The 16,788-nt window shown below is 40.2% G+C and overlaps 2 protein-coding genes across 4 annotated transcripts; both read right to left on the bottom strand.

The window, feature by feature from the left end:
- Window positions 1-4,664: 4,664 nt before the first annotated feature.
- Window positions 4,665-6,657, bottom strand: LOC135636129 (probable indole-3-pyruvate monooxygenase YUCCA5). The gene is made up of 3 exons (XM_065147716.1): window positions 5,762-6,657; window positions 5,296-5,667; window positions 4,665-5,120 (listed from the first exon to the last, which is right to left on the bottom strand). The coding sequence occupies exons 1-3, from the start codon at window positions 6,431-6,433 to the stop codon at window positions 4,911-4,913; spliced, it is 1,254 nt and encodes a 417-aa protein (XP_065003788.1). The 5' UTR covers window positions 6,434-6,657; the 3' UTR covers window positions 4,665-4,910.
- Window positions 6,658-11,009: 4,352 nt separating this feature from the next.
- Window positions 11,010-16,512, bottom strand: LOC135586069 (uncharacterized). Of its 3 annotated transcripts, none has more exons than XM_065147942.1 (4): window positions 16,300-16,511; window positions 15,343-15,597; window positions 11,450-12,561; window positions 11,010-11,336 (listed from the first exon to the last, which is right to left on the bottom strand). In XM_065147942.1, exon 3 carries the CDS (start codon window positions 12,549-12,551, stop codon window positions 11,466-11,468), a length of 1,086 nt encoding a protein of 361 aa, XP_065004014.1. In that variant the 5' UTR covers window positions 12,552-12,561; window positions 15,343-15,597; window positions 16,300-16,511; the 3' UTR covers window positions 11,010-11,336; window positions 11,450-11,465. The 3 variants fall into 3 exon arrangements, with proteins under 3 accessions (XP_065004014.1, XP_065004015.1, XP_065004016.1); XM_065147943.1 differs by having other exon boundaries at window positions 15,343-15,602; XM_065147944.1 differs by lacking the exon at window positions 15,343-15,597 and having other exon boundaries at window positions 16,300-16,512.
- Between the last annotated feature and the right edge of the window lie 276 nt (window positions 16,513-16,788).

Raw genomic sequence — 16,788 nt, forward strand, 5'->3', positions numbered from 1 at the left:
ATACTGCTCAAATATCCAGGTCCAGCCAGCACATTATGAACCCAGTTATTTTCTGATGGAATAAGAAGCCTGTGTCACGGAGGGAATATAATTATTGTGTAATTGACTGGTGAAGTAGCTACTTACCAAGTGGAACACTCTACTAAAGTGCAAGCCCATGAGGGTATCACATGGACAGATGGCGACACTGGAATGACACCTTCTAAGATGAACTTAATCATATTCTCTGGAGTTGGGACCAGTGAACTATTAATCTGGATCCTAGATGGACCACCATTCAACCGTTCCAAATCTTGATGCTGGTTAACCTAAGGGCTGCCTTCATGGAGGGATCATTGACTCTATCTGCTCCACAAAGAGACGATAACTGGTCCACTTGCCCATCATAGCCGGTAGGTGGGTCCTCTGGTGTCCTCACCCACTGTCGATCTCCACCTCAGATTCTCTGCCACCGTGGTTCGACATTAAAGAATTGCTTCCATTCACATGTCGTTTGCCACTGGGGACCACTTCACTCTCAAGATGTGGCGACTTCGAGAGTTATCCTGTCTTTCTCTCAGTTTCTTCATTGATTGCAGCCCCAAAATTGTCTTACTCTGAAATCAACACTCAAAAGCTCATGATGGTGTGGGGTTTTATGGTCACTTTCATCCTGCTAAGATGGTACTCACTGAAATGCGACAGAAGAAAGGTTAATTTCAAGGTGAGCTTGTCCAACTTCTGTTCTCCTTTTTCAGCAGATCAATTCCAATAAGTGAGACATCTCTTCTTCTAGCCCATATTCTTAGAGCTGAAAGCTCAAGTTTTTTATCTTCACCATATCATGCTATCCTACTCTATGAGTCAGGACATGATAAGTTGTGATCCTCTTGTGCTTCTCTTGTATGATTTTTCTATGGCAGAAACTGATTGCACTACTAGAAAATATAATTTACATGTTATCTATTGCATATGGCTCTGTGGATCCATGATTTATTTATACCATTTAGCAAGGACTTCCCTTCAATGGAAGAAGTAATTCTTGCTGCTAGATCTTCTTACTAAAAGCTTCTCATCATAAGAACAACTGAAGGGATACGTCGAATGTGAGGGAAAAAGGAAAAACACCCACACTGATACTTGTGTAGTCTATCTTCATTTGAAAAAAAAAGCAGCAAAAAAGGATTTAGCATAAAGCAGGGTTTATGTACCCACTAGTATTTACCAATTCAACTAAGTATTGCTAAGAAGTCACAAAACTCAATGCATTTCGGTGTATAACTCATTCTTTTTTTTTTGTTAATTAATTCATTGATACTAGACGGTATAAATCAATGTAGTGATAATCTGTTATTGTTATCATTAACTGAGGCATATTCATGATTTTCATTGATATCTTAAATTTCAAATTTCCTTTTATTTAGGACTCTTAGGTTCGATATATCTTGACAGAATAATTCCTTGTAACCTCACAGTTCAGGAAGACATATATTATTTTTCGGCATTGTCATCGATCATATCAGTGAGAAGGTTTTTGGCTCTTTGAGAATAACAGTGATCCCCCACCAAGGGGATTTACCCAGGTCAGCATTTTAAGCTTCCTAAATTTTTCATCTTAAAGATTAACTACTCTTGTTCATTTTCTCATACATTTTCTCTATATGTTACTTTATCATTCATCTAATTGTGTTTTATTCTTATCAATATTTTCAAATTTGTAGGTAACAGGTACCATGGCATTTTTTGGAGTTTCTGCATTCATTTCCTTCCTCTTCATCCTATATCAGTATGATTGAATTGATTATTCTTATCAATATTCTCAAATATGTAGGTAACAGATAGGAAGCTAGTTAAACACAACTGCCCAATGCAATTCTCTACTGCTTAAAGAACAATGTTGAATTGTTTTATTTTTGGACCATCTAAATTCCACAATGCTGTAGCTTCTTTTCATATATAGAGCAAATTCTGGTTGAGTTACCCATTCCAATTTCTCATATTTCCAACAGAAACGTTTTATAAATTTTGCATACTTAAATGTTGCATAGATTGAAATGCAATGATTATTTTATTTTATTATCTCTTCTGCAAGTTTATCTTGAGCTATGGAATTATATTTCGAAATGTCCACACGCATTTAAATGAATGCAAACTTCAATCTCATAAAAGTATTCAAATATCCATAAGGTCAATCCCCTGCATTAAGCTAAACTATAAAAGCTAATTCGGACTGTCAAATACCATACCGAGCTAGTACTTTCTTAAGAACTGTCTTTGATTGGTGCACATTTCAAGCTTCATAAGCATCTAATGGAGAATTATTGCAACAGCCCATATAAAAGAAAAAGAAAGAACAACAAACTAAATAAGCTGACAAACATGATAATGTCATTGATGCATAGGCTTAAGAGCAGTCCTCCAAGTCTACTGAAACCCTTGATGGTGATCTGCAAACACTCCCCTCAGTTGTTACAGATGCAACATCATGAATCACTATCTAATTATGTGTATTAGAACAAAGCCTGTAGAATTTTTGCCTCATTTTTGGAGCCTTGCAAGCTTCAGCATGTGTTGTCTATTCCAGGGAATTATAGAATCTTTGTCAGTCGCCAATCTGATGGGTAGCCTTCTAGTATTTCGACAAGTCCTGATCATAGATTGAATGTTCAGTACATTGATTAAGGACTACATTTGATGTTCTCTTCCACATGAAAATGCAAAGGGTTGAATGTAACAATTAAATTATTTATTGTCATCGTTTGCTAAAATATCTGAATGAATTCATAAATCTTTCCATTTTATTACACCACTTATATGACCTGATTGATTAACTGCTGAACTTTGGAAGTATTTGGTCACCATCTAATGGCCACATTAAGTTTAGAGTTCTTTTTTTGTTTTTAGAAACCCTATAATTGCATTCAATAACAGCCATTTCGTAAATACTTTAGCTTATTCAAGTTTTCATGCAGTCAGAATAACTGTGTTAAATAACTTGCTTCATGATCGGACAATAATTGGTAAATCTATGTCAAAGTAGTCTTCACATAAATTATGCATGAAGCAGCAATGCCTCTACAATCAAAAGAGCAAGAAGTTAAGTATGAAGGATGAACACAGGGGAATTAGATTTTCTTTTTCCTTATAATATGATAAACTTGAAGGTAGTGCGATTCTCTATATAACCATTAGACGCAACTGGCCACAGAGTCAAGAATCACAGAGATTTATATGGGGATGTTGGTGAACTTATTAGACAAATGCAGTTTAAAGTCAACAAAGATTGCTGCCTGTGTGGTAGTTCTGTGAAAAAGAAAAAGAACATCCTCCATATAGAAATTGAAACTGTATTATCCAGCCTTCTTTTTGTCCTTCTCTTTTGTATGGAAAAAGGCCTGAGAAAATATCAGAAAGTACAACAACTACAGTTCTTCTTGAGATCTTTCAAAGGTTTTTTCTCCTATGTGAAAGAAGATAGAGGGGCCAATTTGACCCTAATACTGACATAAAAAAACTCTGAACTTTGATTCAGCTTAGCTGTTGCCCTTTTTTTCTTTTCATCAGAGAAAATTTACCTTAACAACTTCCATCTGACTTATGCATGGGCATCGAACAGTAATGATGCATATGTGTTCATATGTTTGCTTGGTTGCTTGGGTACACACACAATCCTATCTTCCATTAATGGCAGTTCCTCACTTCTTGCTCTAGGGCATGGACAAATGCAACAAGGTTGGGGCCCTGGTTGGAGATGCAAGAAGGCAATATGCTGAGTCCTTGAGATGCATGTGATAGTGCAGTAACGGGGTGTGCAACTGAAGACTTCTCAGAGGTATCCCAGAATCAGAGGTCTAGGCATGGGTGAAAAGAGTATCATTCCAGTAGAGAAAAGAGAGAGGGGCAAATGGTCCAATGCAGTTGCATGATGCCTTGGTGCTGGAAGCACTGCTGAATTCCGAATCTGGCACAGAGTTGTATGCTTTTGATCCCCCACACCAGGATTGGGATGAAATAGCACTTCAGGATTCTCTTCACATGCATTCGATCAATGAGAAAAGGTGACTGGAGTGACTAGTGCTGGAGAACATGGGAGTCCCATCTTACTCAAAAGGACCCTCTCATTGCTCTTCTTCCTCTTATGTAACTAAGAAAGGATGGTTTAGAGAGTTGGGAGCCAAGTGAAACATCAACCTTGAGGGAATCTTAGGAGCTAATGATTTGGTGGGCCTCTGACATGTGGCTTGGTGCTTCTATTCTGAGTGGGGGGAGGGGAGAGCTGCAAGTTGGCCACAGCTGACTCCCTGCAATAAAGTCCTGAGCTTTATTTCTTTTTCAGAAATTAATCATTCAACTTGCAGTATTTCTTTACTGCACTGGCATGCCTTCCTTGCATTTAATTCCAGTAATATCATTGATGCTGTACAGCTGCAGCATAGATTTCACTCCAATCCTTTGAGGATCCTGCAGGATCTTACCAGCCTTTCCAGTAGTACCATGGCAGAAGCAATGCAGTGGCTGCTGTAGTCTGAAGACAAGCAAAGTACATGGCTAAAAAACATAGCAAACAATGGCTTTGTTGTGTTTGTTGGGAGGGATGAAGAGAAAGGTTGCCTTGAAATGTGAAGTATTTCAAAAAAAAAAAAAAGAAGAGAGAGAGAGAGAGAGAGAAAAGTTGCCTTGAAATGTGAAGCATGAAAAATGATACTGTCCTCATTGAAATGTTGTACAAAGCAGCCAAAAGTGCAGGTGAAAATAAAAAGGAAAGCCTCATCAACATCAACTGTTCTATGTACATCACTCCCATCCATGTCTCAAAACTTGGGCTCCATTGACAGAGGGTTTGGTGCACTCTTATGGTCTTCTTTACACTATCTACAGCCAGTAGCAGAACCATGAAAGGAGTGTTGTTTTTAGCTCTGTGTGATGCATCATCATCTCCTATGGCAAGCAAAGATCCTCTGCGCTACGTTTGTTTCCTCTCCCCACAACCTGCCAATGTCCATGGCTGTCCTCACTGCATCTGAGGAGGCACCAGAGAGGCCTCTCCTTGTGAAGCCAACAGCATAGAGCCCAGACTTCCCTTTCCACCCATTAGGGAAGGGAGACTTTGGCACTCCATCCTTGGAGAAGAAATCGCATCCCTGCGAATGGAACCAGATAGTTATCAGCTTTATGATGTCGCTGATGGATGCATAGATAGATTAAGTCAACGAGCAGGAAATCTTTCTTCCTACAGAACCTTAGACCATTCATAGTGCGTCACCAACTTCGACTGCCAAGCTTGAGAGAACAGTGAAGAACATGGGGTGTAAGTACCTGAAGCCATTGAGGGACGTTGCTGCGGTATCCGGTGGCCAAAATGATCGAATCCACGTCGAGAAGCCGGCCGTCGACGAGCTCGACCTTTCCTGGCGACAGCCTCTTGATTCCGGGCACCACGTTGATGTCACCTGACCTTATTTTGCCGAGTGCGCCGATGTCCAGAACCGGAGTCTTCCCCTGCGTGTTCTTGAGCTCCAGAGGACCAGCGGAAGGCCTCCTCAGGCCGAACCTTTCGACGTTGCCAAGCACCAGCCATGCCAACACCAGGAGAATCTTGTCCGCCAGCCACAGCGGCAGCCACTTCATCAGCAGGATCGCTAACTCGAACGTCGACTTCCCCAGCACTTCCCTGGGCAGCACATGAACCTGCGATCAAGATGGATGAGCAGCTCGGTCAGGAATTGGATTCGTGTTAGATGCTGGGAGTTGCATGCATCATATGGCCGTTGATGCTGCTTACCGAGTCGCGGATTACCATGGACGGGGAGGCGTCATGGTCACACAGGTCGAGCGAGACCTCCATGCCGGAGTTGCCGCAGCCGACCACCAGGACGCGCTTCCCCCGGTAGGCCTCGCCGGACTTGTAGTCGCAGACGTGCTTAACGTCGCCGCCGAACTCCTCCAGCCCCTCCAGCTCGGGGACCACCTTCTCCGCATTCTCGCCGGTGGCCACCACGACCCACCGGCCAATGTACTCCACGTCGGCGCTCACGTTTCCGGGCTCAGCGCAAGCACCGGCGGCCCTCACCCTCCATAGTCCGCTCGTCTCGTCGTACTTCGCCGACTGCACCGACTGGTTGAACCGGGGGCTGAGCTCGAAGTGCTTCGCGTACGACTCCAAGTAGTCTATGAACTGCTTCCGGGAAGGGTACTCCGGGTAGTCTTCCGGGAAGGGCAGCCTGGGAAGCTGGCAGAACTGCTTCGGGAGGTGGAGCTTGAGGCGGTCGTAGGTGCGCTTCTGCCAGAGGGAGGCAATGCAGTCGGCGCGCTCAAGGATCACAAAAGGCACGTCTTGCTCCCTCAGGCAAGCTCCCACAGCTAGACCGGACGGCCCAGCTCCGACGATGATCGGACCGTTGACCCACACGCACCGCCGCGACAGGAAGTCGTACTGCTCGGTCAGACCGGCCATGAACGGTTGTTTCAGATGGCCGAGTGGCAGTTGGAACGAGAAGCGAGGTGGAAGAAGCTTGAGCTTGTGGCTGAAGCACTTGCCGAGCTTACTGGTCTGAAGTCATGATGCCTCTGCTGCCGATGGAGTTTGGCTTTTGGAGATAGGAAGAGAGAGAGGAGGGAGATGTGACAGTGAGGGACTGATGGAGAAAGGGAATTAGGAGAGGAAGACAATGAAGCAAAGGAAGACTTGTACTGAAGTGAGGAAGGTTGGGAGCATAGGGAAGAGATTAAATAGAGGCCAAGGCTGATGAGAGCTGCATGTGCTGGGGACTTGTCAAATGATGAGCATGGCCCTTCCATAAAGCTTTGCAGTATTTATAACCTGAAGCTTCTGAGCAAGGCCTTCATGGATATTAAGATGCAAGTTTCATCTTCTCATCAAATCTGCAGCCTCCAGTAATACCTGAAATGTATTGGATTTTTACACTGGAAGGATCAGACTCTGCCCACAGATTCACAACATATTTAGGCCAGCAATCTACCAGGTTGTCACCCATTGCTGTAAGTGTTGAAGGCTGTTCAGTGCTTGCAGTAGAGAATTTATGCTCACTAGAGGATGCAATCATTAGGAAGCAGTAGCTGTTGGATCAATCACTGTCATTCTGTCAGCATGGATAACAGAGCTTAACTATCATTCTGCCAATATTTCTTCAATGATGAGTGTGATTGGGGTGATGAGTTTGACCTGCTTCCTATCACCCCCTCCCCCCCCTCTGGACCTCTCATTATGATCACAGAATTAGCTCACCAGTTCTTCCTTCCCACTGAGAGCCATGAGTTCTTCTGTTGTGCTAAGATCTTTGTTCTTCTTATAGATAACGGTTGTGGTTGGCATTCTTGGAGTTGCCATATGACCCCTCCTGCAGAAGAGATGCTAATGGCCGAGTCTGTGTGTTTCACTATCCTCCTCCTCAAGGACTCTTCCATGAGATCATACCCTAACAAATTGCATTGTGGTAGCAATGATCAGATAAACAATCCAATAGAATAATTTATTTTAGAGATAGTTATTCTTTTAAATCTCAACTTCTATCATAAAAAAACAATGGCTTTCTTTCTACTGTTTAGTTTATATTTGCCCATGGATGTGGTATCCAAATATGATCACTTCTCTGTTTCTAAGAAAGACAAATGAAAATTACAATGGTTCCACATCCAATCCAATCCAATCTATGTTGCTTGCAATTCTAGTCTTCCCTATTTCTGGTGTTACTCGAGCTTTTGAAGTGCTTATATGGATGGAGCTGCTCAAACTTGAGCACAAATGATGGTTGATTACACCACTCTCACTTGATCTAACCTTTGACTTTGACTTGTAAAAGCAATTGAGCTTAAGCTACTCAAGTGCTTAAATGGAGAGGCAGGAGTTGATAGAACTCAAACAAGATATGATGGAGGTGTTATATCATTCCCACATGAAGTCTTTTGACTTATGAGAATAATTGAGCCTGAGGGTCTTTTCCTCGAAGCAACAATTCCATGTGCAGCTCTCAAGGCAGCCTTCAAACAACATTCCCTGCACAGCTTCTGAAACATACAAGTGAAATTAATTGTAGTGCAAATTTTCAGATTTGCAATTTATATATAAAAAATGAGTTCAAGAACCAGATTTAGTTTCCTAGTTTCGTCGTAAGAACAAAAATTAGTTCGGTTGTTCATGAATAAAAATATTCTTTTAATATATATACGTATAATTTTCTCAATTATCTTAGTCTATGCATGAATTAAAAAGAAGTCAAAAGATTGGAAGGCTAAATAAACTCAAAAAGAACAAATGGTGTGTTGTCAGAGTCCCATACAAATGGTTAGGAGCAGGAGGCATTCTGCTGCCTCTTTTGCCACAGTGCGGTCTCCGGCGACCGTGGCTCGGAGACGAAGCGACGAGCGGCTGCTGCTGACTGTTCCTTCCACGTGTGCCGGTGGGCCCCAGCTAGGTCTCCGATTGCCAAGTTGCCATCCATAATTGGCCTTTACTCGAGTCCTTTCTGTGTTTGTTTTCCGAGGAAGAACCACAGCACTCATGGTCTTATGGTTTCCATGCACACAAATGCTCCATATTATTTATCTTAAGCCAATAGTAAATCTTATTATGAGCGTAGAACTGTGGTTAATCGTCATCAGGTCGATGGAAGTGATTACGAATTGTTCAAAGCTTGCCTGTGCTACGTGGTTAAAATGCAGGTTCATGAACTTAGCCTTAACACTAATATGCTATCAAAATAAATATGCTCCAAGTGCTTGATTAGTGGTTTGTGCCAATGCTAGAGAACCTGCCCATGGAGGCTAGAAAAGCACACCGGCGATACGCGTGGTGGTGCGATCCTTTCATGTTGGAAACCCCACTCCTCCCTTGTTTATGAGTCTGTGTTGTTCTCGGAAATGAGTAGAGTCATCCTCCCTGCACCCTAGCTTTGCCTATTCTATGGGCCAAAGCTTCCGAGTGCGGCACGCAATGGTGTAAGCAGCCAGATGGATGGAGGCACTTTCGAAGTAGGTTCGATGGGAAGACTTGTTAATTGGATGCAGCTCTTTAGCTTGAACTCGAAGAGAGCTTTGAAGTTGCCACGAGAAGATTCATGTTCACGCTGAAATCATTGGATGATGGACGCCGAGCGGTCTTCTTTGTGTTTGTGGCTTCGGAGGCTTCTTTTTCTCACCCTTTTGCATGTGCCTAACTCATCTATGATGTATAATTTATATCATAGATCAAAGTTGGAAGGGTAGCTGAAAAGGAAGAAGGAAAGTTGCAGATTTGTTAGACACTTCCAGTGGGCTCTAATACAAAGAGAATGATCGCCGCCTACAGACTCGCTTTTGGACACTCATAAGCAGAATTTTTCTTTTGCTTATTCTTCTTCAGCAAAGTCTTTGCCATGCGAGCATACGAACGCTGCATTGGCCACAGTTGCATCGACTCCCTCGATCAAGAATTTCATCTGATCGATCCATCCATGATTCAGTTTCCTTATATGAGTTCTTTGCTCCAAGTAGTCGACGTTAGCCTTGGTTTGGTTGAGTTCCTCCATGCTATGCTGGTTGGAGACCACTGAGACCAGCTTCGAGCTTTGTTAGTCCGGTTCTTATATTGCGTTGTTAGTGACATCGATCTAGATTTCACTTCCTCTTATCTACTCCAAGAGAGCAGTATACTTTTGGATCACCATTTTTATTATCGTGCTTCTCATGAGATGGAGCTGCTCCAGCGGTTTATGCATGAGTCTACACCTCGGCCTCTGCTGCGGCTATGTGGGTGGGTGGCTGCTCCATTGGACAATCGTGCTCGAATCACCTTGGTGTTTCTTGATAGCAATTGTGTGAACTTTTTTGGTTTGTGTCAGCTTGGGTACCAAATATCATATTTCCTTAAGTTGTCAGGTACTTTTATGATTTCTATCCTCAAAGGATCAGTTTTAACACAATCTCGCAAGGGTCTAAAATGAAAAATGATTAGTTTTAATGGATGAGCTCCGATATATGGAACAAAGCAATTCATTAAATACTTGGATTGTAAAGAGAAACTAAGAATTTTGAACAATGAAAAGATAAGATAACCGCACCAAATTATTTTACAAATACGTATTATTTATATTCAAGCTTGAGAGTTCCAAATTGATCTTTGAATCTAACTCTTCACCTTAGATTTTAACCATTTTGGTCGCAATCGTGCCACTAGCTTGAAAAGAAATCAATTTACGACATGTGAAAATAGAGTTATTTTGGCCTATATTGACTCTCTTGGACTAGTGATTGTTAGGTTAGGTAACCTTGTCGATTCCCTTGGTCTAAAAAATAAGAAAAAAATAAATACTTAAAAAATAAATAAAATATAGTCAAATCATGAGAAAACACAAGCGATAAATAATCCATTGATAAAACTGTTACGAGCATTTGGAGAAAAGAAAATGAGAGAGAGATAAGAAATGAAGTAAAAAAATAAAATGAGACGAGTATCGGACGATGAGCAAGTTAACAAACCACGACGAGAGACAAGAAGTAAAATAAAAAAAATAGAAGAAGATGAGTATTGGACAATGAGCAATTAAAACCCATGACGAACGTGAAAAAGACTGATGGGAGAGAGATCGGGCTTTTATCTTATAAAATTTATTGAAAAGAAGAAAAAAAACAAAATGGAATTTATCCAACCAAATAGATTGAGCCTCTCCAACCGATAAATACTGTCCTATACATACTAGTCCGAGTGAAATTATAAAAACATGCACATCATTTACAGTCGTAGCGTAAAAAGGGAAGCAAGAAACATAGTTATTATTGTACGTGTGCTAAACGGTGAACTTGGCAAAGGAACCAGGTCACCCAAGGTTCCACTTGAGGAAGGCGATGGATCGAAGCAAAAGCCAAAGTTACATAAATAGTATCCAGGTCAAATGACATATCACAAATGCTGATGTGTTTCAACATAAAAATCTGAGCACAAGTGTTAACTGGTCCAGCAAGATTAACCATCCATGGCAAGAGAGCTGAACAAAAATCTGCAAGAAATTTAATAGCTGGATAAAAAAGCATGGAAGGAATCAAACTATGTACATTTTGATTAAAACCACCAAGTCTTTCACATGGAACTCTTAAGATTTCGATAATAAACAACAAACAAGAGAATGCAGGTATCTCAGATCATGCTCCCTCGCAGCCCACAAGGCCTCTTCAGCTTCATGATCCGTATGGATCGATGCAATTACAACAGGGCACATAAATCATATTCAGAATGTCTACATGAACAGAACCATTTCTGACCAGTCATTCTAGTCTTGACATCATTTCTGACCAGCCATTCGAGGCTTGACATCAATCGATTTGAAGCTCCAGAATTTGTGATCCAGTTAATGCAACAGCCTCAACTATCAGATGAGATTTCAGAACAAAGCAGTTTTTGTCAGATGAGATTCCAAAAAGAGAACAATTTATTCAGAATCACCCATGGTTCAGGTATAGCTGGAAAGTCTACAATTACCAGGAAAATAAGCATCTCATGGCTGATCCTCGTCTGGTCTCGTTCTCAGGAACCTCCGACGCCTCCTTGGTACTTGAGCATCATCACCTGTGCTATCTTCATCAACATCTTGCACACCCATGAGGTTCTCACCCCATAGGTTATGGTGTCCCAAACGTCGATGTCTACGCCAAGCTCGAGATGAGCCCCTTGGCTCATCAAGGGACTCGATTGGGCTTCTGACCACATGAAAAAGAAAAAAAGTAGTCCACCATGGTCGAGCACGTTCACCTGATCCATTTCTTTCTCCGTCATGTAACAGACCATCTCCGCTATCAATGACATAGTCTCCTATCACAGTTGCACCAGGCATTGCTGATCTTATAGCACTGAGGGTGTCGTCATACTCCCGTTGATGTTCCATGCGGCGCCAGGCACGCTGTCGTGATGGATCAACATCAGCAGGCCTCGTGGTAGGGTGGATTCTCCTGGCATGTCTGCGAAGCTCCTTATAGTTTCCAGAAAATGAGCATGATTCCCTGGTACAACTCCTCGGCTTCTGGTCCAGATACTGTCTTGCCTCTTTGACAATCGTCCAACCCAACACAGCACCTCGACAAAGGGGACACTTCAGAGAGTTTGATTCAGAGGTCTCAATCCCACCAGATTCCTCCTGTCCTTGCCTTTCTTCACCATGACCTTCCATAGTTGTCTCATGCACTTGATTACTATTATTTTCTTCCAACCTTTCAAATAAGCTGATGGAGATCCCATCAGTATTTTCTACCATACTGTTTTCTTCATTGGTCTCAACCAAGTTTCTTCCCATCACTGGACTTGGTGTGGGAGCACTTCCCGTGTGAGCATTATCAGGGGCCAACAAACCAGTTTGAGAAGTCTTATTATTATTTGCTACGAGTTTTCTATAGCGGTCTAGACAATTGGAGTGCCTATAACTTGTGTCACAAATGTACGACCTGCAGCCTTTCTCATGAGAGCGGCATATAAGAAGAACAGCATTATGGGGATATTCCATACAAATAGGGCATGAAGTCTCATCCAATTCCTTGTGTAAAACAGTCATATCTGTAAACACTGTAATACTTGCTTTCAGATCTGTCATCCCGTTAACACTGTCATGAGGTTCAAAATGTTTAACATACAAACATCCTTTAATATTAAAAGGAAAAGAACATATTGACTAAAAATTTTAGTGCACACTGGGTTACTATATAATACTGCTAACTGTCTCAGCTGTGATCTGAGATACAAGGTTAAATGACAGTTCCTTGTAGGAGAGCTATGTACTGGAACAAAGGAACAATAGAAACACCCACTACCAATTGTTTGCCAATTTAATAACTTCAGCTTTATGTTTTGTAGACTGATTCCTATACCTCAGCAACAACATTTAATATGGGCTACAGCTTTATAGCAATACTTAACAAGGTAACAATCACCAGATTATTCAGGTGTACACAATTCATTATCAAAATAGTCTTGGCAGTCTTAACAATTTCTTTTTTTGATAAATTGTTTAAGTCACTATTTTGGACTATTTCTTCACTAGTGGAAAAAGAAGCAAGACAACAAAAGCATCTCACTATTTAGTACCAACAATCAATATCTGGCATTAGAATCATATTACAAGCCACTTTTTCTGAACATTATTATTTCTCCTACTAGATTGAGAGAAGCAAGACAAAAGCTGCATGATCAGCTATCCTGCAGCAACCAGAAATTGAGGGTCAACTAATTAATGAACCACAAAAATGCATCAATTCTAAACTTCTGAAGAATTTTATCCATCAAGCGGATTAGCATTCAGTGTACTCCGTGGTCCGATCCCTCCATAGCTTTTGTTATCACAGTACATCTCCATGAACACTGACCACAATTCTCATGTTGTTCTTCTACCACCCATAAACAGTAAAATGCAGGCATGCACTTGGCTTTGACAAAATTTATATTTGGCATGGGGTGAGATGAGCAATAAACAGTCCCTTCTAAATGTCTCACAATTCACCAAAATGATGATCCAAGTCCTTATCAACCATAATTGATTATAGTGCAACTAAACTATCGTGTCTAACATGGGAATAAGAACATAGTGTAAATCCATAATGTCAACATAGGCACGATGATGAGGTATAAAAGACAAATACAGGAAACAAAAGCTTTATTCACCGTTGAGCTATTCAAAAACTCAGAAGCCTCTCTTTCCTTTTTTTTTTCCCTCATTTTTCTCTCCTGTTGAATAGTTCGTATTTAATCAAAATTTATGAGATATTTTAAGTTTAATATTGCAAAAGAGTCAAGCATTATATAGATTTGACATATTGTTATGTCAATGATGAAGAGTTGGCATCATAAACAGTCACATTTAAACCTCATGAAGAAAGTCATTTGATTCATTTAGTTTTTAGCATGTAAGAATTCTAGAGTGAAATACAATCCAAGAAGCTAATAATAATTTGTAGGCCCCATGCCATACTAAAGAATGAGCCAAGTTTTCTTGACCATTGATGTTGGTCAAACCATCTGAATGGTCATTTTGCATCAGACCAATTTGTGCCACCTGGTATGTGGCATCATGCATGGGCATTTAAGTGGGAACTACAAACCACAGATCAAAATTCACAGACTTCTCCAATTAACTTCAACCTGATATCAAATATCATGAAGTGCTACTAAATTTGACTTACCATGGAAAAACTCAAAAAAGCTAAGTTGCTCCATATAATGCTTACCAGATAAGTTATAAAACAAATTCTCTCATCTTTCCTTGATCTCAATGTCATTAACAAGCACTTTTTAATGTTCATCTTTTATGCATCTATTCCTATCCAAGTGTTTGGTCTTAACTTTTCCCAACTTTAGCAGATAAATGGCTTTTCTCCCATCTTTGACCCTTATCTTGCTATAAGCACTATATAAACATTATACAGTCATACTTATAGCTTTCTTGTCCTTTTTAGAAACTATATATCACCTAAATTTTCACTTTCACAGGTTTGACCATTTTTACAGTACTACTTGTGTGTGTTTGTTTCTTTTGACTTCATTATAGCAGCATCAATTCTCCCTAAATGCAGTACTCCTCCAACTCTCCAAGAACGTTTGCCGCTGCTTTAATTTAACTAACCATCAAAGGCCACATGACATCATCGACTTGAACATGATCATATTAAAGAAACCTCAAAATTTATAATCGTGATGGTTGATAAACAAAAACAGAAATATTCAAACAAGAAAACTAAAATAAGTAGTCGAAAAAAGAAAATAAGAAGCACATCAAAAGATAAAAGATTTAGAATGAGACGTTTCTCTAACATTTACAAGAATTAGAATGAGAGGTTTCTCTTACATTTACAAAATTTATAGTTATTCCCTGAATACATAGAAATGCATGGATGCAGACAAGACAATGTTCAACAAAAAATTAATTATCTGATGTTCCATCATTGCATACTTTGTGTTCAAAGGTGAAAGCATTGCTTGTCATTTTACATCCCTCAGAACAAAATCCTAGTCCATCACTTCTAGTATGGTGATACAATTCCAAATCCAAGAAAGAAAATTAATGATTGTTCTTGACATTTATTATCCTTTGCTAACTGAATTTTGCAATCAACCTACGTTCAATCATTGGTATTAGCAAAATCAAAGTACATATATATACAAATATCAGATGTCTCGTATCGACTGTCAAAGGAATCTAATATAACGAAGCTTATAAAGAAAAGACCTTCTAAACCAACACTTCAAACTTGAAATATTTCATAGCAAATATAATATGATAAGGCACACAGCATCAAGAGCCTTAAGGGCATCAAGCTTAAACAGAAGAGAAAAGTACACCCTAAAAGTCTTCTAAAAGTTCTGTTGGATTACAAAGCATAATCAGGACTTACCAGGAAAGAAGGCTTGGATTTGTCCACAGTGGTCACTCTTGATTACCAAACTTCTTTTTATCTTTCAAGATGGTGGTCCTTATCCCTTGTAGCAAGAGGATTACGGTATAGCAGAATCCGCAAACAATAAGAAACTCTTAGAAAGCATCCAACAAAAAATCCAATGTCTCATATATAGCTCCCAGAAATTACAGCTTTCGAACGAACCACTAATAGACTAAGTTATGCTCCACAATTCACGAACAAGTCCTAAGCCTGCACTTAAATTGTGGAACAAGGGCAATTGTCATATTTAACACAACTTAGTATCATTGCCAACCAGAAAATACATAATTATAAGTCGTTGATCAGATGATAAAGGCCCATTGTCAAAGAATCCATAAATTTTCCATAATTTTGGAAACCATAGGTTATGTTTCTTGAGCAAGTGAACGTAAATCCAAATAACCTGACCGATGGCGTGGTTTTTTCAATAAGGCACTGAAAAGTTCTACGAAAAAAATGTTTTTTTTTTTAACTTTACAGAATCTGCCAGATACAAAAATATTTTCACGTGTTTGGGAAAATCATGAAATAAACCCATTCCATAAGAAATGGGTTCCAATCCCGACGCCTTACCATAACCAGATCCAAAACTGCCCAAAATTCGACTCTTTACCCCCGATCCGAGACATCGCAACCTCATCCATCCCACAGCTCCAATTCCTTCTAAACCCAAAACAAACCCTAACCGATCGGACGCCACCATGATCAATTCCCACGACCCGATCATGATCCAGGTTGCAAGCAGAGAAACGCTTTAAATCCGATCCCGATAAACCGATCGGAGAACGATCAAGAAGAAAGAAAGAATCGTTTTTGTCTCAGGGTAAGGGGAAAAAAGCAAACCAGAAGAGAAGAAATCAAAGAAAATTGCGCAAGAGAAAAAGACAAAGAAAACGAAGGTCTGGATGTTACAGCGGTATTCGAGATGGTCTTGCCAGGAAATCTGCAATCAAATCCAGGACAAATCCCTTCTTTTCCTTACTACCAATTCCTTTTCTTTTTCCGATCGTTCTTTCAGACGCCTCCCTTCTCTTTATCTGGCGACAATAGAGGGGTTTTGGCTTTAGTTTTGATTGGTTTCGTCTATCTTTCTTCTGCCTCTTCTTTATACCGTAAGCATTGCCGAGAAAGAGAGAGAGAGAGAGAGAGAGAGAGAGGAAGAGGGCAATATAAATGGAGATTATTTAAGGCTTAGTGGTTCCCTTATCTTCTTAATTGTCTTTCTTTGTTTTGGTTTCAGTGCATGTCCAAAGTCTTTTCTTTGAATTTTTAATTTAATATTAAAACTATATATATATATATATATATATATATATATATATATATATATAAAATTCATTGTGTGGCATGCATTGTGTTTTGGTTTTCCATGAAAATAAATTATTTGTTTGCACCAATAAA

Source organism: Musa acuminata, chromosome BXJ3-4, assembly GCF_036884655.1.
Source record: "Musa acuminata AAA Group cultivar baxijiao chromosome BXJ3-4, Cavendish_Baxijiao_AAA, whole genome shotgun sequence".
NCBI lineage: Eukaryota > Viridiplantae > Streptophyta > Magnoliopsida > Zingiberales > Musaceae > Musa > Musa acuminata.